Source organism: Tiliqua scincoides, chromosome 9, assembly GCF_035046505.1.
Source record: "Tiliqua scincoides isolate rTilSci1 chromosome 9, rTilSci1.hap2, whole genome shotgun sequence".
Taxonomy (NCBI): Eukaryota; Metazoa; Chordata; class Lepidosauria; order Squamata; family Scincidae; genus Tiliqua; species Tiliqua scincoides.
Genome location: NC_089829.1, coordinates 3,916,277 through 3,941,008, shown reverse-complemented (window position 1 = coordinate 3,941,008; position 24,732 = coordinate 3,916,277). Strand labels below are relative to the sequence as shown.

The 24,732-nt window shown below is 49.9% G+C and overlaps 1 protein-coding gene across 5 annotated transcripts in view; it reads right to left on the bottom strand.

Annotated features, from left to right (window-relative positions):
* Nucleotides 1–24,732, bottom strand: part of CASZ1 (castor zinc finger 1) — a 299,498-nt gene that overhangs the window by 7,587 nt on the left and 267,179 nt on the right. For 4 of the 5 annotated variants that reach the window (XM_066636960.1, XM_066636962.1, XM_066636961.1 and 1 more), the window contains 12 exons: nt 23,122–23,294; nt 21,384–22,237; nt 18,521–18,662; nt 17,433–17,496; nt 15,812–15,975; nt 12,681–12,803; nt 11,130–11,459; nt 10,450–10,648; nt 9,712–9,883; nt 3,646–3,794; nt 2,269–2,503; nt 1,010–1,297 (listed from right to left, as the gene is read on the bottom strand). In XM_066636960.1, the coding sequence (XP_066493057.1) occupies nt 1,010–1,297; nt 2,269–2,503; nt 3,646–3,794; nt 9,712–9,883; nt 10,450–10,648; nt 11,130–11,459; nt 12,681–12,803; nt 15,812–15,975; nt 17,433–17,496; nt 18,521–18,662; nt 21,384–22,237; nt 23,122–23,294 (2,893 nt within the window). The remainder of the gene's footprint in view (nt 1–1,009; nt 1,298–2,268; nt 2,504–3,645; nt 3,795–9,711; nt 9,884–10,449; nt 10,649–11,129; nt 11,460–12,680; nt 12,804–15,811; nt 15,976–17,432; nt 17,497–18,520; nt 18,663–21,383; nt 22,238–23,121; nt 23,295–24,732) is intronic. The other variant, XM_066636963.1, reaches the window with a different exon arrangement.

The following is a 24,732-nucleotide window of genomic DNA, read 5'->3' as shown; positions in this document are numbered from 1 at the left end:
TTATAAATCTAAAACAATACTAAAGCATAAAAACTATTAGAACAATAAAACAGAACAGAACCCCATGGATCACACAAGACTATTAAAATTGCATTTCATTAAAAGCACAAGCCAATGCTGTGAACAATCAAACACATTCCTAAATAGAAATGTTTCAAGGTCCTGCTGAAAGGTCTCACAAATAGAATTTGCATAACTGGGGCTCTGTGCCCGCTATCGGAACTCAAAACTTGCTTCAGTCCCAGAGTTCACTGCAATTCACTAATAATAAATAATTTCTTCACACAGGACCAATTCTCTAATTAACTTATCTGATGGAGAACCTAAAATAATACTGATCTTCTGTACATCTCTTAAGGCAGCAATTTTCAACCTTTTTCATCTCACGGCACACTGACAAGGCACTAAAACTGTCAAGGCACACCATCAGGTTTTTTACAATTGCCAAGGCACACCATGCTGCCAGAGGGGGCCTCACATCCCTATTGGCCCTATTAATAAATGACCTTCCCTTAAATTCCTGTGGCGCACCTCGCAGCACACCACTCGCGGCACTCCAGTGTGCCACAGCACAGTGATTGAAACTGGCTGTCTTAAGGTGTTCTAAAAACTAGGCAGTGGCCTTATGAAAATGGATTTGTAGTATCTGAAGAGCAGGGTTGGGAGAAAGCAGAGCTGATTAATTGTATGGATTTTAGTTGATTAATTGGGCGATTCAGTAGCAAGATGAGGCAGCAGGCATTGTCCTAGAGGAGGAATGTCCTTCCATGCAAGAGACAAGGAAAAACCTAAGACGGTAGTTGCCATCTTCAATATTTTGAAATACTTTTAAAAGCAACAAAGAACAGGTGTGCTGCCTGATTAGCTGGGTACCTTTTTAGTAGATTTTTTTCTGAATCGATTAAATTAGTAGCCATTTGGCTACTTCGGGCTGTAGTGAATGGGTAGGGAGACGCTTTCCCCCACCCTGCCCCGAAGCCACTACGAGAGGAAGCGTAGAACAATTTACCTGCTGCATCCTGAACTAGGGGGACATCGCTTTTGACGGGAGTTGGTGTGGCCATGATGGGTGAAAACCCTGTTGAGCTGGCAGGGGGCAGGACTATGCCCCTGCTGGATCCCAGAGTGGCACTTAGCAGAGAGTATGAGACACAAGATGGAGAGAAGAGATACGGGAGGGAAGGAAGGGGAGACCTGAGCAGGGCTTGTGAGAAAGATGGAGGCAGAGGTGGTGGTTGTGGTGCATTGTGGGAAGCATCATCGCCAGCAGCAGCAGGAGGAAGAGCAGCCAGGCAGCCTGGAGAAATGTGGAAAGAAAAAAAATAGCAGGAAAAAAAAACAGAACCAAAAGGGAAAAAACCCAAAATGAGAACCCAGAGTGTAAGCGAGACAATGAGAATGGAGAGCACATTCACACGTACAGGATGGAACCACAACAGAGAAGAAGATGGAGGGTGCATGACGGACCGCAGCGCCACTGGAGCGAGGGCACAGGAGGCAGAAGGCCCTCCAGTCACACAAAGGGGCTGCTGAAGTCTCATTCCCCCAGACACAATTTGGGGAGCTACAGTCAAGAAGAACTTCCTGGAGAAGTGCAGCAGGCATGGAGGTGCAGCCTGAATGAAGGGTAGTGGGAGCAGCTGCTTATCCAAGCCTTGCAGGCTGGGCCTTGGCTGCCTCCTTCCTGGCTTTCTAGCACATGCATGAGGCATTCACAAAACAAGGGTCATTTCCTGTTTGTTGACACTGTTACCATTGTGGAAATACCCCCAGGCCATATTTTTGGGTAATGTGCTCTATTAAATTGAGGTGCTAGTCGATGCCCATGACCCACTGCCCTAGCTGGGCTGCACTTTCCAGGCCATTCCTTGATATAGCAAGTGGTGTCGGCGCAATCACAGGCCCAGTTCACTGCCCAACAATCCAATAATAATGCTACCTTGTGAAAAATCAATCCATCAGTTTGACTCTTCGGGAGCTGGGGGGAAAGACATTTCCCTAAGCCCGTGACATTACTGTGAACAGCCCCTGGTCTATTTGTTTCAGCAAGATATGCAATCCAAGTCCCACTGTGAGCTGGGATAAACATCTTTTCACACAGAGTAAGACAGGTTTCAGTGGAGCCCCTCTGGATCAGGTGGCAATTACTCTGTGTAAGAATAGTAGAGAAGATCCAGGGTGACAGCAGAGGAATTGGATCCAGTTTGCATGAAAGAGCACTAAGTGATTTCAGGACTCCTGGAAGCACAGTCACTACTAAGCACCTACCTGCTGAAGTGCTTTCGTTGCCCACCGGAGTGCTGGAGCAGCTGCGGTCCATGTTGGAGGACTCAGAGGAGAGGCCGCCAGGACTGCATCCGGTGTAGTCGATGTACTCATCTGTCTCGGTGTCCATCATGCTTTGAGGTCCCTGGAAGGAAGCGGGAGTCCCTGACGAGGTTGGGCTGGGTGCCAGGCTGCTGACTTGGGGGAGGTTCTCATTCCTGGGAGTGTGTCCAATAACCTGAAGCAAGAGGATTGAACGGAAGGGTTGGGGGGGGCTGTGTGACATCTGCACCAAACCACAAATGTTGGGGAGGGTTCAGGTGACGACGTATTAGTGCATGTTGTGCTTTGACTAGCAGTGGCCTGGGCACAGGGGCTGGCTTTGGGCTTAGAGTGTTCACTGGGAATCCTGCTGCATCAGTACGGATTCTGTCAGAGCCTGGGATTGTTAATCTTGGCATCCGCATCAGAGCATGCTGAACTCGCTGAATGTGGCAGCTGGAAGTATTGGCACTGGTCTCTTAGTGTGTGGAGTAAGAAGTTCTCAGAGGGGGGCTTCTTCTGATTTTGCCTGGGTAGGTCCTTGTGCGTGGCCTGTAAGCTGGGCACAGGAGGAGCACAAGTGCTCCAGTGACACTGGGATTGTACTGGGCAACCTTCCAAACCACCGTCTGTATGTGTATGCTTTAATTCACTGTGGGGATGATCCTGATGTAATAGGACTGCTTTTGGAGCTATTCCCACCGAGGAATGCTGTGTGGAACTGAGTGTGCCTGAGGTTTTATAGGAAAGGACTGTGAACAGGAGTCACTTGCAAACCTTTTCCTGGAAAATTTTCCTGGCTCTGAAATTCTGATGTGACTACCTAAAGCTTGAGCCTGGCTTCCCATGCGGAGCCACAGCACCCTGGCAGACAGCACAACAGTGACCCACCCAGAATTCCAGACTGCCAGAGAAGGAGTCACTGCCACTCCAGCTGCCCAAAGCTGTGGGCAGAGGTGGCAGGGGTGCACCTCCGAAACTCATCCATCCTGGACACTTTGCAGGAGGGGATGGAAAGTGGGCCTGTGAAGGCCAGAGAAGAACTCCCCCAGGAGGTGGGGGCATGGCCAGAAAGGAAGGAGGAGGAGGAGGACAGGTCAACCCCTCAGCTCAGTAGCTGAGTCCTGGGGGAATGGCCCCAAGGCACGATGCAGGGAACAGGAGAACACCGAGGAATAGGCAGAGGATTCAGGCCCACGCCCCCTTCTAAAGATAGAAGGCTGTTGCAATACAGGTTCATATTAAGTTAAACCCACGTGGGATAGGTGACAAACTGCACTCGCCCACCAGTAAAGAAACAGTGCCCTTCTAAGCAGAGAGCCCCCTGTGGGAAGTCACCTGAGTGGGAACACGGTCAAAGTTCTTCCCTAGCATCCTCCTCATGTGCTTCCTGGCATGGGATGTCATCTGGTGCTTCAGGAGGAAGGAGAACTGGCAGCCTTCACGGATGCAGTGGAAGTGGCTGTTGACTTGGTTGTACTTGCAGCCTGTGAGGAGGGAATGGAAAACAGATGCAAACTTCACATCCTAACAGCAGTCCAGAGCTTGGGGGGGACGGGACACTTGAAACAGATACGCTTCAGGAGCAGAGCTGGGCAGGCAGTGGCTGTCTTCCCACTGGCTTCTGGAAGGCTGCAGCAGTGGCAAATGATGCCAGCTTACCCACAGCCCCAGCCTTTAAGGATGCTTCCTCCTATGGGAGAACGAAGCAGGAAAGGGTTCTGCTAACTGGTTAAGAGGCACTTTTTCAAGTAGGTGGTCCTCTTTTATTTAGCAGGGGGAGAGTAGCTGGCCCACCTCACCCCAGCAGTGTCTTTTCTTGGAGCTGTCTACTGGTGTTGCATCTTTTTAGACTGTGAGCCCTTTTGGGACAGGGAGCCAGTAGTTATTTTATTTTTTCTGTAAACCGCTTTGTGAACTTTTTGTTGAAAAGCGGTATATAAATACTGTTAATATAATAATAATAATAATAATAATAATAATAATAATAATAATAATAATAATAATAATTCTGTTTGTAAAAGGATCAAAAACACAACCCATTTAAATGCATGAAGGTGGAGTCCTTTCTGAGAAATTGTGACAGTCAGGTTGAAGACCACTTGTTGGTCTTCCTCACCAAGTCACAAAACTTTGGCTGGGGAGAGGGCAGTGAGAAGTGTCCTATGCGTTCAAGCTTGAGGCAAGAGTGCTCGGGTAAAGGTGTTCTTAGCCGAGCAGAATGGAAAAGAGTGACTGCCTCTGGAGGATGCTGATACAGCCTCTGGCCAGCCAGGGAGACCTGCTTACAAGAAGACAGGGCTGCACTGTTTAATTGACCGATTCCTTAAAAATAGACTTAAAAAGCTCCTTAAGAATAGACTTTAAAAGCTCTGATTAACTGGGCTGCAGATGATAAAAATCTATTTTGCAGTGGTGTTATGGTGAATTGTAAAGTGCAGAAGTGCGTCATGACCCCCCCATAACTTACAAATCTAAAGACTACAACAACAAAAAATTCTTAATAGAGTATTTTCTTATCCTGCCACATATTACTATGTACTTTTGAAATCTACATTTAATGAGCTAGCTCATGTCATCCCAAACTTGTGGAGCAGGTTGCAGTAGCTTTTAAACAAATGTATAAATATTGAAAAATGGGATTCAAAAAGATCACAAATACAAACAAAACTCAAAGGTAGTCCCACTGTGATTAATAGGACTTACTAACAGGTAAACATACGTAGGATTTTAGTCTTAGGGTGCAATCCTGAGGTGCCCTTGGGCTGGTGCAAGTCCCTTGCGCTGGTGCAAGTCCCTTGCGCCGAAGTGGCACAAGTCCAAGGAGACCCATAGGGGCTGCAGTGGTTTAAGGGGAAAAGTTTCCCCTTTCCTTCAGCTGAGCCACTGTGGTGCCCTATCTCGTGCTGGATACAGCGGAAGCCCCCTGGCTTGCCTGTTCCAGTGCAAGATAGGATTGCGCCCTTAATGTAACTTGAGTTTAGGAAAATGATAGCTCAGATATTAACATCTGCCCCAGGCAAATTTCTCAGTTTGCCTCCTGCTGAACCCAAAGCATCTTGACTAAGGTCCTCTGGAAAGAAGTTCCAAGGAAGAACCTGAGTGCTCCAGCAGGAGGAGGCATTCCAGAGCCCTGCTTCCCCTCAACTACATCGTCAGCAATAATACAAACAGCAGATATCCTAGAAGAGGCATTCTCCTTCCCTCACACAGAGATTGTGCCTGCTAAACTCATGCATGCAGAAGGAAAGAACATGCTTTCTGCTTCAGAACTATTGTTTCATTTATAATAAATCTATGCAAACTTAATGGATTGATTGATTAACCAAGATTCCTTAATAATCGTGTGACAGCCCTACTTACTAAGTTTAATTATGCTTGTAGATCTCTTTCCTCTGGGACTTGAGATACTGGTTTGTTGACCCCTTTTTGACACTGATCTATGTGCCCAGAAGCTCACCCTGCAAAGGAATGGTGTGGTCATCTAGACATTCTCTCTGCCTAAGTTCCCCATGCAACAGTAGCTATGGGAGTTATGGTGGGTTGCGAGGCTGTACAATGTAAGAGCCATGCCATATTCTTGAACAGTATTTACATGCATAAATCCATGTGCACTGAACACATGCGACACTCATTCCGTGAGAACTTAGGAAGAGCCCTCCTGGGCCAGGCCTAAGGGGGCCTATCCTGCCTCCCCCAGTGGTCCACCAGCTGCCTCTGGGAAGTCCACAAGCGGGAGTGGGAGGCACGAGATTCCTCTCCCACTCCTGCAACCGGAAGCAGCACGCAGCCATTGTGACCAGTACCCACAGTGAGACTTGTCCTCCCTGAATCTGTCTAATCCCCTTCTACAGCCATCGCCACACGTTGCAGCAGCAAATGCCAAACTTTAATAATTCTGAATTAAGGTGCTCACATGGACACAAGTTGTCCTTGTGCCACCACCGGCCTGTGAATCAAGCACACTTTCCTTAAGGCCAGGACGCTGTTTTATGTCCCTGCCAAGTTGGCATTTTAGCTATTCTTCCCCCTCCCCGTGCCCCAGCTCATCTGTCGCTCCCCACCAGGCTGCCATCCTGCCCTTCCTTCAGCAGGGAGAACAAACAGCACTGGTGAGACGGAAACCGTATCAGCGGCAGACAGGTGATGACTTGCCCGTTGCTGGGGCAGCCGAGTGTCATGTATCATCGGCTGGCTTTGTCTGGCCTCGGCTAGCCCTGCCTGAAACACCCCGGGCTGAGCAAACAACGGCAACCGCCAAGTCTCTTGACATTCGTCAGCCAAGACCCAGGTACTGGGCGGTCTCACGGTGTTGTCGCCTGTTGCCCCGGTTACCACCGCCAGCTCCGACATAAATTCTTCATGAAGTAAAACTGGGGAGGAAGTGTGTTGCTCTCCCCCCTTCTCTTTTTTTTGTGGGCTTGTTGTGTGGGCTATTTTTATCCTCCACCAATAGAATAAAGGCAACCAGGGACACAAAGAGTGCCTCAGCATATGTGTTTGTTTCTCAGACCGCCAACCACGACTTGGCACCATGACGACATGTCGCTAAATGCTTCTATAAGGGGCAAGAGGAGCTGGCATGATTAACATTTGGCTCAGATAATGACCCTCCGCCAAGAGGCCAAAACACTCCAGGTCTTCCTCTCTGGAGAAGCCACCTGTCAACTCGGAGGCCTGCTGATAACATTACAGACCTGTTTGTCCAACAGAAACGATCCTGGACCACCCTGGCTCCCATCCGGCCCTCGGAGCCGGGAGTTGCACCTGTGGGTGGACTTTTTTTGGATGCCAGGCCTGCCCTGAGCAGAGTTTCTGCTACAGAGTGAACAGTGGCAGGGAGCTTGGTCTTCAAGACCTAGGGGCTGGGCGAATGGGTCCCCATTGGCTCTAAGGCAGTGTTTCTCAAAATGTGGGTCGGGACCCACTTTTTAGAATGAAAATCTGTCAGGACCCACCGGAAGTGATGTCATGACTGGAACTGACATCAAGCAGGAAATTTTATCAACCCCAGGCTGCAATTCTACCCACACTTACCCAGGAGTAAGTCCCATTGACTATCATTGTTAAAAGCGTATATAGCCTGTTAAAAGTACAGATCTGTCACATTTCCCCAAATGCAGTCACATACCAGGGTAGCACCCAGTCTAAAATATTGAAATGCATGGGGACCCACATGAAATTGGCTTATGACTGACCTAGTGGGTCTCGACCCACGGTTTGAGAAACACTGCTCTGAGGGGTGATCCTCACAGTCAGCATCTCCAGGACCAGCCTTCTAACTCTCAAGGCTTCTGTTCACACTGCTCGTCACCTGGCTATGACATCAGAGCCCCTTTGCCGGCTGCATCTTTCACCCAGTCAACTCTGAACATCTCTTTTCCAGCAATCAAACTCCCTTTCACACTCCATGCACAGTTCATGCGCCTGGTTCTCAGGCGTAAACTAACTTTGCAATTGGAAGAATTGTTGGGAAAAACATTTGCACTGCTATTGGCTGCACTGGGAGAGGAGCTTGTCTTTCATCTCTTGCTGGTGCGCTTCCCAGGGGCAACTGGTGGGCCAAGACGGGAGACAGGATGCTGGACTAGATGGGCCTTGAGCCTGATCCAGCAGGTCAGTGATGGTCCTGAATAGCACCACAAGCCTGGAGACTGGTGTAGACACCCTGCTAGTTGCAGTTCAGCAGCTGAGCCAAGCGCACTCTGACCCTAACAGGTTTCTGCTCCCAGTCTGGAGAGGGGGCCAAGAGATCCAGACACTGTGTGTGGGTTTGTCCCGAGAGGCCTTGCTTTGATTGTCATAACTGCTGGAGGCATTTGGAGGGGGGTGGGTGTTTACAATTTCGTAATTGCTTTGGCACTGCCCTAATAAGTTTGGCAAAGGGTGCTGCCAGGCACACACCCCTTGCTCTGCAGTGTCTGTCGGGTGCTTTGAAGTGCAGGCACTGGGCTGAATGGCTGGCAACAACCTTTGAGGCGATGTTGTACCTGCCTCCAGCGCTGAAGCTGCTGTGGATGCCAGGAGAGAGGTGGGGTCGGCTCAAGAATGAAAAAATTCCATCCCTTCCCCACCAGTGGGAAATATTTCCCCCTTGGCTTTCGCTCTGCAGCCCTGGCAGTGAATATCAAAGCCCTGCACCTCCAGTCAGGAAAACTGGGCAAAAAGGCCTATTGGAAGAGCCCTGGATTTTGTCTTCTTTCTCACACTCCAATATCTGTCCTCATCAGAAGCTGGTCTTTTGCTCCTCCCTCCCCGCCTCTCTGGGATAAAGAAATCGATTCAGCCTCATCTTGTTCAAGGAGATGCCCTACGGGACCTGCCAAGCTTGTATGGCAGAAGGGCAGGGGCTGTGACGGAATGAGAGTGTGGCTGCTTTGCACGCAGAAGGTCCCGGGTTCAAGACCCTGGCAGCATCCCCAAGTGCAAACGAGGATAGCTGCTGCCAACCAGTGTTCACAATAGTGAGCTTAAGCGGTAAAGGGTCAGACTAGGTAGAGTCTTCCTGAATTTCTTTGATTAACTATATGGTGGTGGTGGTGAGAATGCCTTTCCCATTGGGCAGAACCCTCTGATCAAAGGCAACGATTCAGGTTGATTAAAGGAACTTTTTCAAACCTGTTTGTCTGCCTATCCACGCAGGTGGTAGACAGTTTTGGCAGAAACTAGGGGAAGCCTAGATGAAAAGAGAGTTGGGTTCTGGCTAGATGAGAATCTAGAAAGAGCAGCTGGAGGAAAGCACACTGGTGAGCTCTTGGCACGTCAGGAGGTGGCCCGGATTGCTGCCATTGTGCTTGCTGCTGGACCCTGACAGGCTTCAGGGTCTTGCAGATGAATGAAACCAATGGTCCCCCTTTGCTTTCAGAGCTCTCTCCTCCACAGAAACCTGGTCCTGCAAAGGCTACTGGGAACTGCTTCGGACAGAGAACCTCTGGTATGCCTTTTCTCCGGCAGAGCAGGCTCATCTCCTGTTTCTGCCTAGCTAGTTCTCTCCCATGTCCTGAGCCTGGGCAGCTTCCAGCAGCCTTTGCAGGACCCACATATAAACTAACCATTAAATTTCAGCATAAGCTTTTGCAGACCAGAGCCCACTTCTTCAGGTGCATTCACGCTGAACATGACCACGTGGGCCCCAATCCTGGAAGCTGGCACTGAAATTAATGGGTGCCATAAGGCATGGCCATCATTGCTGCCCCTCTGAAGGTCATCTGCAGGATCGGTGTCCTGCAGAGAAGAGCGCACTGGAGACCACTGGGCTCCACATCTATTCATGGACAAACCTAGAGGCTCATTTGGGCTCAAGAGGACCAGTTTTTATGCCACGATCAAAATGCACGGGCTGACTGAGGCCCCATGGAACACAGTGGAGCCCGTGCTCCCCTGCTCCGGTTCCATTAGACTTACCCAGCCTGCCACACTCTTCACGCTTTGTGAAGTACTTGAAGCCATTGGCTGCTCTCCGCTCTGCCTTCTCGTGCTTCTTCACATGCCAGGGGAGCTTGGTGGTGATGTTGGTCACGAAAAAGCAGCCGGGACGAAGACAGTGGTAGTGCCCGCGCATCCGGAACTCACAGTGCTGGGAGGAGAAGAGCGTCAGTGTGCTGGCCTCCCCTCTTCGGAAGGGCCAGCTGGCTGCCTCAGCCCCAACTTTCACCTTGTCCAGCAGCTAGACCCCTGGGAAGAATGCTGGAAGCACCAGCCCCCGTGCAGGGGGCGCATTTGTCTGCATTGACTCTTCAAGACTAAGCAAGTGCAGGGCTTGCCAGCAATGCTTGTCCTTTGCACTGATATCCTGCCTTTCCTATGCAGGTGCTCAGGGTGGTGTGGGGGTTCCTTCCCCTCCTATGTACTCTCACAACCGCCCTGTGACAGAGGTGAAGCTGAGAGATGGTGACTGGCCTGAGGCCTCCCATGAAGCTCCCTGGCTGGGCTGGGGTCTGAACTGCGCAAACCAGATGCTGGCTCTTCTGGTTAGCAGTGGCCCTCCAGGATCCGTCCCACTCCTGCTACTGGGGACGCCTGGGGACCGAACCTGGGGCTTCAGCTTGCAGGGCACGGGCTCTATCCCTGAGCGAGGGCGCCCACCACCACCAGTCCCTTCTCCCTGCAGCCTTTGCTCCTGCCTGCGCATTTTGCCCTTACCTGGTTGGGGCAGAGACACTGCAGGGAGTAGTAGGCAAATTGGTCTCGCACGTTCACTAGATTGTTGTTTGGGTTGATGTGGTCCAGGCAGTGGGACTCGGCTTTCCCGGAGGTCTTGCACACGTACTTGCAGTTCCCAAAGAGACAGTGGAAGTGGAACTTGTTGGCATACTTGCAATCGGTCGCCAGACAGGGGTCACTGGGGAAAGAAAGGGGCAGAATGAGACTGTCACGCCACCGATCACAAAAGACCACCGCTGGGCCCCTTGAGAGGCGGGAGCAGTGCAGGCTGCTCCTCTCAGGGCTTCAGCATCCCAACTGCTAGCTTGTCTTGGTGCTCTTTAAAATCAGGAGGGAGGGAGGAATATCTGCAATAAGCACCCAAGACACCTTCTGGTCTTGAGAGGGTGGGATTGAGAACTGGGATCGTGCTATTTTATTGTGAATTTATTTACAGTTCCTCTACTGGCACTCAGAACATTATCCAGGTAGTTCTTTCTCTCTGCTGTGAGGTAGGCTAGTGAGTGAATAACAAGGGTCACCCAGCAAAGAGTGGGGACCTAACCCCGCCGGTCCTGGCCAGGCACACTGTGAGTCTGCTCAGCACTGTGGTGGCCAGAGGAGAGGAGGGGACCGGAGGCAGCACAGCCCTCCTCGCCCGTTTCTTTTTCACCACTCACTTCTCCTGGAACTGCAGGAACCCGGGTTTGACCTGAGGCTTGGCGTTCTCCAGGGAAGTTGTGGCCAAGGGGGACGCAGCCAGACCAGGCACTGATGCAGGGATCTGGGATATGGTGGAAGCCAGCTGTTTCCAGGCAAGGAGTGTGGGAGCAGAGGGCACAGCCACTGGGCTCGAGGTGGGCAGATCCAGGGCTGAGGTGTTCGCCAGAGTCATGGAGGAAGACGAGGGCGATGAAGGGTCTAAGGAAGAAGCCTTGGTCTCAACAGTGGTTGGGAAAGACAATTCGGAGTTCCCTTTCACGGCTCCACCATCCGTCCGGAAGTGGAAACTGTAGCAAGAGGAGAGGCAGGAGTGTGAGGCCGTGGCTATGCCTGCTGGTTCTTGGCATGTGGAAAGAGCCTGGTCAGTCTGACCCCCCCTCCCCCCGGCTCTATCCAGGCCAGCACTTTGCTTCTTGGTTCTTCTTTCAGCGAAGGAGGGAAGTGCTCACGACAGATGTCATGTGCTCTTCTAGTATCCTTCCTCGCCTCCTCTATTACCAGATGCTTTTTGTGAAAAAAACAAACTTGGCTGATTCTACATCCTCCTCTCTTTTTTGAAAAACAAAACCCTGCTCTAACAAGGTCATCGCACTGGACACACAGCCACCAAATGACTGGTCTGTAATCATAAGGACCGCACCCAGCCTTCAAAGTCCCAAGAGAAGCAGGTGTGTTTTGCCCTGAAAACTGGCAGAAACGCATGCACAGTAAGGCATCCGTGAAACACAGTGACAGTATATTTAGCAGGTGTCTAAAACTGTAAGATAACTTATTACACGCTTACACTTAGAGGTAGAGACCCTGGTTGGTCACCCCATGCTATTTCTCCCAGTTGCTGCTGCTGGAGTCAAGGAATTGAAAGGGGCCCACATGAACAATGAGTCCACCACCCCCCACCATCCACAACTACAGCATCTCCAACAGATGGTTACCCAGCCTCTGCTGAAAGATGTCCTCTTACTACCTGCCATGGCAAACTGTTCCACTGCCAGAGTCTGTACCTTATTTTTCCTTTTCTGTGAGCCCATTTGGAACAGGGAACCAACTCTACTTTTTTTCTGCTGTGTTCAACCAGTGGTATAAATAATAAGTGTGTATCTTATATCTCCATTCTGCAGATGGGGAAGACTGAAGTGGAGAGAGGAGGGGCTAGCCTAAGACCATGCCTGGTCTCGCTATATCACTAGCACAGCAGAGGAAGGCACTCTGTCACATTCCCCAACGAGGCCACATTCCTGGAAGCAATGGCCAGGCCAGTACAAATTCTTTCTGTAGATAAGATTTGAACTGAGGCTGTGGGCTGGCAAGGGAACAATTCTGCATGCTTCTGCTCTCTGTGAATTCGGCAGGGGTCTCCAGGGTCTAAGCCATACAGCTGCTGTAACTAGAAACTTTCTAACTTCAAACCCAGACCTTGCCCTTTGTTGCTGCCGCAGAAAAGCAGCAAGGGTGTGCTGGGGCCCAGGAGTGCAGGGTAGCCCACTGCTGGCTCCTGTCCACACACTTACTTGGCATGCTTGATGGCTCCATCAAGGGTGCTGAAGAGGGCACCGCATTCCTCCACCACGCAGTGGAAGTGCACTTTATGGAGGAAGTCACATTGGGCGTTGCAGAAATCCTTGGTGCCAAACCTGCCCAAAGGAGAAAGCACACGCATGTCTGAATGAGAGTGACACAGTGGAGGGTGTCAGTGGAGGGTGACAAGGCCAGGTGGCCTTCTGTGTTCTTCCACATATGGAAGCAGGGCACTGGAGGCAAGAGTCAGGTTCCCTTCGCTAAAAGAATCCCTGGTCCGCCTTGAACTGAGGAGAAAAGAGCACAAGCTGGCAGGGTGGCTTGACTGATCTAGCTGACTGTGGGCAACTGAAGAAATCTGGAGGAAGCCCAGGATACAGCTCAACTGGAGGGTCAACTGGTCTGAGTGTTCTGATTAACTGTCTGGCTTTGATTCGGCTGAATTCAAATACATTTACATACTGAAAACAGCAATGAGGGTGACTTTTTTTGGGGGGGGGTGTCCTGGAGAGGGGGACCTGCTTCCTTTGCTTGTGAAATAACTTCAGTGTAAGAGAGAAACACTGCCACACAGGTAGGAAAGGGCACCTCTGATCTATTTCTTTTCCCCCTATTGGGAAAGGGGGAGCACCGCCTATTATTGCTGTAAATTGATTGTAAGCGAAGCTGCATCAAAGTGTTTCAAGTATTGCCGTAACAGATCTGGTCACAATGATCACAATCACTACTGAGCCCCCTTTGCACTGGGTGCCATGGGCTTCTTTTCACCAGAGCAAAAGCCTCACTAGTTTAACTATCAGTCTGGGATACGTCTGAAAGAAAAAGGGATGTGACAGTTCTCTTTCTTTCATGTGCATTTTGGGGAAAGCAAAACTTGGGCCCACACATTAGATCTCAGAAAGAGACATAACGATGCATTTCACTTTCGTGCTTCCATCTCAAATATCAATGGAAGTGAGCATGTGTGGTGGTGGGAGAATGCTCTTCATAGATATGGATCGATGAGGGAAAAGAAGGGCACTGTGGGCAAGTGAAAAGCTGCCACAGGGAGCGCTACTTATCTGGGGCGGTGCTTGTTTGACTCTCGCTCATGTACCCAAAATACCTCCTGATTTCTCTGAGGGTTACTTTTGGGGGTGAAAACAGCCCCACTGGGAAATATTGCTCTGCTCCTTGAAGATCAAAGGAACTCAGGTGGGGTAATTTTGGGCTTCTAGAACAGGGGTGTCCAAAGTTTTTTGGCAGGAGGGCCACGTCATCTCTCTGACACTGTGTCGGGGGCCAGGGGAAAAAGAAATTTACATTTAAAATTTGAATAAATTTACATAAGTTTACATAAATGAATATATTAAAGATGAACTTATATGAATGAATGAAGGTCTTGTACAAGGCCTATATAGGGCCTTGTACAAAGCAAGGCTGGCCTTTCCTTTTGCTGCCTCTGCTGCATCACAGACGTGAAACGGCAAGCAGTAGAGGGAGCCTTCATCCTACAGCTCACGCAAGAGGTCAAACAGTTGCCCTCACCCTAAAAGCAGCTGCGCTGGGCCAGTGCCCAGGGCCAGAGGCTCATTGGAGACTAGGGGCTCCCTGAGGGCCGCATTGAGAGTCCTCAAGGGCCGCAAGTGGCCCCTGGGCCGGGGTTTGGGCACCCCTTCTTCTGAAGAAACTGGCCTGCTTGGAAAATGGCATAGTGCAAAAAGAGCAGAAGAAGATGCACAATATGTCAGGTTTCTAAGGAAGGTATTTCAGCTCTGTCTCTTATGCGCTCTAATCGGTTTGGGCGCAAACAGTGGCAAACAGATCAGGAACAGGCCAAAGGATCGTAAATAAAGGAGAACAACAAATGAGGAGCACCAAGTTGGGGAGTGGGAGCCACCTTGGCCTGCCATGCTGGAGAAGGAAGACCAGCTTGGTCCAAGCTTAAATGTGCATTTAGGAATCATTAGGAATCTGGGAAGTTGAGTCAACAGCCGGATTATTCACATTCAGAGACTCTGCTAGTCTTGGAGAAGCTGGATAGCCCCAAAGCAAGGGCAGAGGAGGAGCGTTACACTGCGAGGCCACAGGAAGGGAAAAGAAAACCAGCACTGGACTTAGGGTGACATGTCGTTTCTGGATGTGGGGTGGGGTATCCCTTGCATGGACTGTCCCTCCTACTTCACTCCTTGTGTGTGAAGGTTTTGTGTGTGTGTGTGTGTGTGTGTGTGTGTGTGTTCACACACTCCTTGTGTGTGAAGGTGAGGTTGAACCATCTCGCAGTCTCTTGAGGGCCATTCCCCAGTTCCCCACTTGTGAGCAACCTAAGGAGTGGCCACCGAGGGGCAGGGAGAGGACTTACCATCACATGGCCTGTCCTTCATGGAGCAGAAGAGGTCAGCCCTCCTCCGCTGCCAGAGTAGACAAGGAATACTTTAGGAAAACTGCCACACTGCCTCCCTCCCTCCATCTTCCAAGCAGACATTACTGCAGGCCCTCTCTACCACATCTCTCCTTCCAACAGGACTGGAAGGAAAGAAGGGGCAGGGCAATACGATAGGGACACACCATGTTTGCCATTGGATGGGCAAAGAAGAGGAAGGAGAGGAGGAAACCTGAGAGTGGCCTCTCTTGCCTGTGGGTCCCGCATTGTGAATTGGGCTTTGACAAGCTGGAAGACCCCTTGTCTAAAGCCCACCCTTTTGCCTGAACTTGTAATAACAATTCAGCTTATTGCTTTTAACTGCTCTTGTGCTCCTAAACCTATTTACTTATTTCTAATGCTTTTCTTAGGTATTTTTTGACTTTTAAAAATATCAGTGTCTGTTTACTCCGGAGATGTCTGACACTGTTTTGAGCTGCACTTGTGAACCCCCTTACAGTGGATCAGGCAGGATATACATATGACATAAAACACATCCCTTCAGGTCCCAGGACTTCTGACCTCTCTGCACAGTGGTTGTGCAGATTTTGATACATGCTACTCATGAGCTGAAACATTAAGGTGAGGACTGACAGCCATCTTGGGAGGCCACACAATATAGGTGATGGTAGCTGGGGCAGGGGGTGGGATCACCCAACTACTTGAGTTGGTGTCAAACAACTAGAACCTCTCCTATCTGCCAGTATCTTGCCTGGCCCTCACCTGCGCAAGTACATCTTCCAGGGCTCAGAGAGTTTCTCCTGAACAAGGGCCTTCACTGCCTTGCCCAGATATTGCGTTGTCTCCCCGGTTACCCCCATCTGGCTGCCGTCAGCGTCTGCCTTCAAGCTGAGAAGGCTGCCGAGGTTCGGATTACTCTGAGACATCTGTGGGGAGAAAGCAGAGGCCATGTGTCAGGGGAGAAGGTACTGGCCAAACTGGGTTTCACCCAAGAGCATCCCCTCAGACTTTGTGGTCTGGCAAAGGAGAGAACAGGGCTTAGGGTGTCCAGCCAAGCAGATAATCACTGGGTCACTCACGGCTATTTACATTTATACATTTATAACCCATCACAGGCAAGTGGCCACTCATTCTGGCACTGACCAAATCTAGGCCTGCTTTGCTTCAGCGGGTGGGTTGCATCACAGAGCCTCAAGGCCCTGCAAGCTCCTCTTCCCACAATGCTGGCCCTCATTCAAGGATCTAATAACAGGTAGCTCTCTTGCTACAAAAGCAACTGTTTCTTGTTGGGATGTCCAGCAATTTGGAAAACAGGAGGAAGCGGCATCAAGAAGCCAGGGGGTGTCTAAATGGCCCTTCTATAAGTAAAGAAAATGGTCCAAATTCCTCTGTCCTGCTTTTGAAAAATCCACCCCACCATGGCCAGAACCAATGGGTACCTCCAGAGATTTAAAATGGAGAGCAACAAAAGGCACACAATGCCACAATTCAGCTCCATGAAGTGCTGAAGAACTAACCAAAAGACACAATGAGAGTGGAAGCCAGGACAAAGCAGAGCCTTTTGGATGGGGTAGATAAGGCAGGGAGAGCCGGCAGAGGAAGAACTTCAGACAAGGTCACACTGTCCTTTCTGGGGGGTTCTATGCCCTGGCTGGATCTCCCACTCTCAGCCCAGGGGAAGCAAAAGCTATGCCTAGAAAACTCATCAAATGCATAAAAGGAAGGCTGGCTTGGAGGAAGGCCTGGCTGCAAACGCAATTGGATGCAGGGGCACAATTAATCTAGCCAAAGTAGCATTTGTAATGGAAAGGGAAATATCTGTATTTCAGATGGGTGCATTGCTTGAAAACAAAACAAAAGAAAATGATTGTGCATGCTTAGAACTGGTATTTTAGAGCCGTGCCGTCAAAGAGAATTACACTGAAGAATTTGGCTCAGAACTTTGAATAATTTGTCCTTTCCTGGATCCAGAAAGAAAAAGGCGCACCACTCGATCACCTCTCTCACTGGGGTGGGCGAAACTTTTAAAAGTAAAGGAATGAAAATTATGGCAAACAAGAGAAGTGAAGTTGCCTCGTTGGGAGGTTAAAGAAAAAACACACAAGCCCCTTGGAGGCCTCCTCCTTCTGAAGGGATAGAAGAAGGGGGAAAAAGAGGGTGTCAGAGAAGGCGATATATTTCTCCAGCCAGTTCATTAAATTAATTCGTAAGCAGTGGCTCTGAAATTATACCCGATGAAAAATGGTCTCAAAATTTAAATGGTACAAACTCATCTTATTAGAGGCGAAACATTAAAAAACAAACGCGTCTCCCCCACCTTGCCACCGCAGCTTTAATTTCTCTTGGTGGGGGGAATGAAGGGCCCTTGATGGATGGCTCTTACCTTATTCATAAGCGAGGATAAAAGAGATGAATTTGCCGAGACTGTGTGGCCATTTGATTCATTACTGGAACACACAAACCAATAGGGTTTAGTTAAGATGTGCGCAGGGGACTGCCATTAATTCTCCTTTCAAACTGTCCCCCCCTCCCCATTCTGTTCCTTCATTCCACCTGCTGCATCCAGAAGGACGAGACGAGACCCACCCTCTGGCAGCAGGTCAAGCTCAGCAAGCCAGCCACTGGCACATCACCCAAAGTCTCAATTCCCAGAAGTCCCAGTTCTCACACCCACCAGCCAAGTAAGGCTCTCTTCCCCTGAGCGCAACACCTTGCTCATTCTTCTCCTTCAGCAATGCCTCAAGGAATTAATGTTGGACGCCCTCTAACAAAGCCTGTGGATGTTGAAGGAGCTGTCCAAGGAGATTTTTAGCATGCTGCAGCCCAGCTTCCAGACAAATAGCAGACCTTGAGTTCTGCTTGCTTGAACCAAACCCCAGATTTGTTTGCACAGGTGAATATGGAGTGTGTGTGGGTGGGTGGCTGGAACTTAGGAAGAAGAGTCACACTGGGACCACAGAGGGAGGCTGCAGCCTCTGGTGATATGATTACAGATCCTCATTCTTCCTCTGCAAAGGGGTTATAATTTTGAGTCCTAATCAGCATAGTCAGAGGCTACAGAAGATACCCCCACTGCCCCACAATAAACTTCTAGAGATTAGGTGCAGAGGTGCACGACCCCAACTTTTGGGGAGGCCCTGGGCAAAAGCCAAAGGGCCTTCCAAGGATGATGCGCACCTTAATTTCCCACAGGGTTCCCAGGAAGTGGGCAGCATGTAGAGGTGAGTCCTCCTCCATGCCACCACCTTTAGTTGCAGCAGAGAAGGGGGACTGTTACCTGTCCAGCTTCCCTGGCAGGGCACCCAGCAGCGAGACCGCCCAGGAGGCAGTGGGGAGCAGAGACAGCTGCCTTGCTGCTGCCTCTTGGACGGTGGCCCAGGCACCTCTCCCCAGAGGCCCCACCTATGGGACCAGCCCTGCTTGTGGCTCTCCATCGTGTCCATCCCGCAACACAGATGCCCCCTCTCTTACCCATGGTCCTTCACACTCAGGTCCAGGCTGTGCTCCTGCAAGGACTCCTGTGTCACTGCAGTCACGGGGCCTGGATTCTCAGAGGTCTCTTGTTTTATCCCGGCTGGGTTAAATCGCCCAGGAGTTGTGGGCTGTCCATTCCCTGCATTGGAGAAAGACACAGAAAGAAAGAAAAAAGTAAGCACCATAAAGGAAGCCAACGACAATAAACATCAACAATAACAAATAACACACAGGAAAGTTTAAAGAAAGGAAGAGAGAAGAAAGTGGGGGCAGGGGGAAAGAGAGAGAAGGTTTAGGCTTGCTGGTCAGCATTTATTGCCGGGTTGACATGATGGGTTCTGACGTCCACCCCAGCATGGAAATTCTTCAAGTGATAATTATTGCAAAATTATGTCAAAGTTGTCCAGGCTGTGGGCCCTTTAAAGGAGAAGGGCGGAAGGAGCGAGGGGGGGATCTGATGCTCTGCACAAACTGTCATAACTAATTTGCGGGGCTGCCTCTTAAGCGTTTATTAAAGACTCTGTTAATGCTGAGGCAATGTGGCAGCTTTAGACTGCTAGTCAAGCCCCCTTTCCGTTCCCCAATCTCGACGTTGCCTTGGCGACCGCTCCAGCCTTCTCACCGAGCATGCCCAAAAGGAACATCTGCTGTGTCAGGTCTATCGAAACTGACAGCCAATCAGATTGGTTCAAACTGCGTGACCCCTTCCCGCATCACGTCGTCCCGAAGAGCGGGTACTGCCGCTTCTCCGTTCCAACCAAAATCAACCATCCCCAACTTGGGATGGGGAAGGCGGCCTTTCCAGATTTTAGGTTGGAAATCTCATTTTGGAAGACCCCAAAACGGAAGGGCCACCAAAAGAAAAGAAGCCAAAGTTCTTCAGAAGCAAAGAGTCACACAGAGGCAGAAAAGGAGTCGAAGATGGCAGGAAAGAAAGTTGCTGACAGAAACATGTCCGCCGAGCTTTCATCCACAATCCCCAAGTGACTAAAATATTAATTTACCCGGAGGCAGTGCAGCTGATGGCGAGCTGCTTCACAGACAGCAAGTGGCATTTTATTAAAAAATAAAAGGAAAAATAGTTCCTTCAATGACCTCCCTCTCTTGAGTCTCGCTTTTTTAGGGAAGAGTCATCCCCCCCCCAATAGTGGCACACACACCCTTGCAAATTTGTGGAGGGTTCACTTCCTCCTTTGCTTTCAACTAACCTTTCTTCATTCAGCTTTGGAATGAGATGGAAAACCAGCCCAACAGTAGACCTCACTCATATTTAAATGGAATGAACGTAAGCTAAGGACAGGCCTGCCCCCAAAACACTTCCTCAGCAAAGGAGTTGGAAAGCCTACTGAAGAGGTGAAGGGGACTCGCATGCCAGTAGATCTGGAGAAACACATACCTTTAGCTGGCCTAGTTTGCATTCGCAGTAGCAACAAAACAAAAGAAAAATTGTCCTCTAACTGAGTGTGGCAATTGACTGGTTGCACAATGCTGGGTACATTGTTGAGCCTGGCAATGAAAGCATTCGCTAGTTTCAATTGGGGACCATTTAATGCCTCCCTGCTAACTCCTCACACTGCTGTGATGCTTCTCAAGGACTCCTGTGTTGGAGAGCTGCCTGCTTCTCATGTTGAGGGAGTCGAGACACCCAGCCCAGCCACTGTTCCCAACAGGATCAATGGAAAGTTAATCTTGGAGACTCTCTCGCCTCCCAAGGGAGCATGGCAGCCATGCAGGAGAAGCCGCTGGCTGAAATGGACACTTACAAGGAGATGGCCAGGATTCGGCAGCTGTGGAAGTGTGCAAGGGGTGGACAAGGGAGTAATCTTGGGCACGACAACTCCCCAGCTGAAAGAGGCAGGTGGTTGGCCAGATATCACCCTCTTATTTGCCTCACCACCTTCCTTGGTGGCTCCCAATTGATTTTTCTCAAGACCTTAGACCAGGGGTGTCAAGCATAAGACCCAGGGGCCAGATGCGGCCCCCAGAAGCTTTTTATCTGGCCCTCAGGCTCTCAGCTGCTGAGGTATTAACGCTGAAATGGCAGCCAATATGAAAATTGGGCTTTCCCAAATCTTGAAATATGATCAAGATTTGCGTACTTTCTCTTCTGTCATTTGCAGTTAATAAGTTCCTATATGAGAACAGGGTCTGATTTCTGGCCATTAGCTGCTTAATGACATCACTTCTGGCCCTTAGCAGGAGCCCTGAATGCTAACTTTGGCCATCTGTATGAAACGAGTTTGACACCCCTGCCTTAGACCATTTTCAGCTTGTAGTTTACTTTTTCAATTCAGCAAACTGATTGCCTGTTCCTATGACACCTACACACCATGACACCCCAGAGGTAAAAAAAGGCAGACTCGATTGAAGGCATGGGGGACTGTAATTTGGGTAATGTCTTAAACTCCACAATGGCACAGCCAGCCTGGATTGAAGTTAAGCTGGATGTGCGAGTCAGTCCTCTTCCAATCTCCTTTGCCAGATGACTGCACTGCCAAAGTGATCCTGTCTGTCTTCCTGCAGGTTCTTAACACCTCATTACAAAGGTGGAACCTACAGTTGGGTCTGGGGAGCAGGGAGAAAGGTTGGGAAATAGTCTCTCTCTCTCTCTCTCTCTCTCTGTGTGTTTTAACACCACACCTATTTTCTATCTGCACAGCTGATCTGGAAGGCAGGTAACAGAATGAAATGTTCTCCTTTTCCCTTGAACCAACCTCCAGAAAGGGCTCTTGTTGTCGCCTTCCCAACCACTTTCCAGGAAGGACCTGCAAACAGCCCCGTATTCTGCATCCCAATATAAAGGCAGCTACCTTCTGGAGCAATGCCTCCCAATTGGCTCGGAATTACCCAAGAACCTCACCTGCCTCCACAGCCACAGAGGGCTTAAGTGCTGCTGCAGCCAGGCGGGCCATCATAGGCGAAATCAGGCCTTTGCTGGCAGAGATCCTCTCCATGAGGGATGCTGCTGGAGTCGGTGATGCCTCACTGGAACCTGAGACAGCCTGGGCGGGGGCAATGGCAGAGGAGGCTGGGTTGGTGCTCGCAGAACTGGTGGCTATCAAGCCGGTGGAGCTGGCGGGCAGTGGTGTGGAGACGCGACTGGGGATAATAGGAAAGTAAGAGCCTGCCGTTCCAGAAAGTGCCGTGTTGGAGAGCGCCAAGGCCAGGGGAATATTGCTCGGGAGGGCTTGAGAGAGCAGGCCTGGGATCTTTGACGCCGGTGGCAGACTGTTGGCAGGCTTGCCAGAGGTCTGTGAGGTGGCCAGCTCCGGCACAGAGGTGGGCGTGGCCGGGACAATCAGGGAGACGGAAGACTGCTGGCTGGTGGGGGAGGCACTCAGGCTGGAGTTCTTGGAGCTCATGGCAGAGAAGTCAACGAGGTCATCATTGCTGGATTCCTCCTGCTCGTTATCCTTGGCTCCCAAGAGGGAGGCAGGGAGGCCCAACACCCCAGAACTGCGGATGTGCCGGCGTTCATGCTTGCGCTTGTGGGAGGTCATCTGGCTGGTGGAGGTGAAGGTGAAGCCACAGCCCGGCCGGATGCAGTGGAAGTGGTTCGTGGCCTTGCTGTAGACACAGCCCTCGTACTTGCACTCTTCGTACTTGTAGAACTTCTTGAAGCCATCCTTGGCGTAGGCGTCATCCTTGATGTGGTAGCTCTTGTGCTTCTCGATGTCGCACTTGTTCTTGAAGGTGAACGTGCAACCAGGCCGCCTATAAGGGGGAGAGAAATGGCAACTCAGGACAGAAAAAGGACCAGTTCCTCTCACCTCTTACTGGAATGGTGGGACTTCAAGACCAACGAAGTGATTGACTCCATCACTGCTCCATTTAGTTCCCACACAGAATTCTAAACTAGACCATTTCAGCCTAAACAAAAAGGCCCAGTTCAGATGTAGCAACAGTTTCTTGGAACAGAGACTATGGGCGCAATCCTAACCCCTTTTGTCAGTGCTTTCCAGCACTGACCTAAGGGCAATGGAGCTCTGAGGTGAGGGAACAAACATTCCCTGACTTTGAGGAGGCCTCTGTGAGTGAGACCCAACTGCAGGATGCAGCACATGTCCCACTAGCACTGCTATGCCAGAGCTGGAACGCACTGACATAAGGGGTTAGGATTGTGCCCTATGGCTTGTTGGATGAGGAACAAGTAATGGGCCTTCTTCCATCTTAATCCAATACGTTCTGGTTTGTTAAACAACAGTTTCCCATGACATCTGGACCAGGGCACTGCGATTTGCTCAATCCCTACTGATCAGGGTGTCAAACCAGAAGCAAACTATGGTATACTACCCTGGTTTGTAGAGACTGCTCAAACCACAGTTTCTTGGTCTGAATATCACAGTAAACAGAGGTTTGAAAAACCTAGAAGGACCGAATTCAGATGGTAGGAGTTGCAAGGGAAAGGAAGAGCTCTGGTTAGAGATTATTTTACCCCATTCCCCCCTCCCACATGCTTCCAAATTTTCCTCTCTTTCACTCCTATAGATCACTCCTATAGGAGGATGGGAGGATGCTCTTCCACAGTCCTGGGGCCTGTGCCACTGGAAAGCAGCCAGACCTCCATTTCCCTTCCCTGAGCCAGGAGGGGAGCCCACCTGCAATGGAAATGCGTGGTCTTTTGCCCATAGAACTGGCAGTCCACAGTGCCGCAGTCTTCCGTGGCTCGGAACCGCTGGAACCCGTCATTGATAAGCTGCGTGTTCTTCTTGTGGAAGTTCTCATGGGTCATCACGTCAGAGGTGCTGGTGTACACTTTGTTACAGCCCACCTGGTGTAGGAAGGGGTGGCAGGGAAGATTGAAAGAAGGCAGAAAGCGGGATGTCAGCCAGCTAGAGAAGGGGTTCTCAAATGTTTTAGCAGGGGGACTCACTTTTTAGAATGACAATCTACCGAGACTCACCGGAAGTGATGTCATTAATCTGAAAGTGATGTAATGGCCAGAAGTGATATCATCAAGCAGGAAAAATTTTAACACCCTCATATAACAAAATCAAATCAAGTAATTAAGCAAATTAAAATTTTAAATAAGTATCAGTTTAAAGATTTATTTAAAATAAAGGACACTCCCAACCTCCCCCCTAATCAGTTGCTGATCTTTTTAAAAATTTCCTCAAACATCCCAAAAGCTGCAATCCTATCCACACCTACTCAGGAGTAAGCCCCATTGACTATCATTGTTAAAAGCATATACACAGTAGCCTGTTAAAAGTACAGATTGGTCACATTTCCCCAAATGCAGTCACATACCAGGGTAGCGTCAAGTCCAATATATTAAAATACACATTGAAATGAATGGGGACCGACCTGAAATTGGCTCATGGCCCACCTAGTGGGTCCCAACCTTCGGTTTGATCTGACACTGATCTAGAGGAAGGAGGACCAGCAAGGGAGAGATTGCATGGCACAGAGGGCTCTCTACTTGCTACTCAGGCTTGACCCTTGTCCCCTCCTTGCACTTGGCTCTGGCTGGTGGACCACAGGCTTCTCTTACAACACAAAGCAAGAGCTTCAGTCTGCTAGTGCCCACCCCTGCACCGTTTATGGCTCTCTGGGTCAAAACCAGAATTCCGAAATGAGCCTGAATCCTTCTTCTTGTTGGCAACCTTCAGTCTCGAAAGACTCTGCTATCGCGCTCTGAATGGTGGTTCTGGAACAGCGTCTAGTGTGGCTGAAAAGACCAATTCGCGAGTGACAATCCCTTCCACGCTGGGAGCAAGTGCAGTCTGTCCCTGGTCTGTCTCCCTGGCTGTGGGCCTTCCTTCTTTGCCTCTTTGCAACATGTTCTCTCCTTGGTGGCTGTACGGCATTTTTCCTACACCAAGAAAGCAGTTTTCTTTTGCGGACTGTATTTTACAAATGCTTACCCTGAAAGTTTTCCGCTAATACTACTTAGCATATATGGAGCAAGGTCCTTCACATGTCACCTTGCTATGATTCTGACTACCATCCTGTACTATTATCCCCATATTGCAGATGGGAAGACTGAGGCTGAGAGAGCAGCTTGCCCAGAGACATCAGAGCAAGTTCACGGCAGAGGAGAGATTCATACCAGAGAGTCCTGAAGTGCGACTTGTGCTGCACCTGCTCTGGCTTGTGAAGCTGCAAAGTGCAACCAGTTCTTTGCTGCTTTGCGTATTTGCCTTGAATCTGCCCTGTTGCCTTCTGAGTTCCTGTCAGCTGCTTCTGCTTACAGCGTTCCTGCCTTC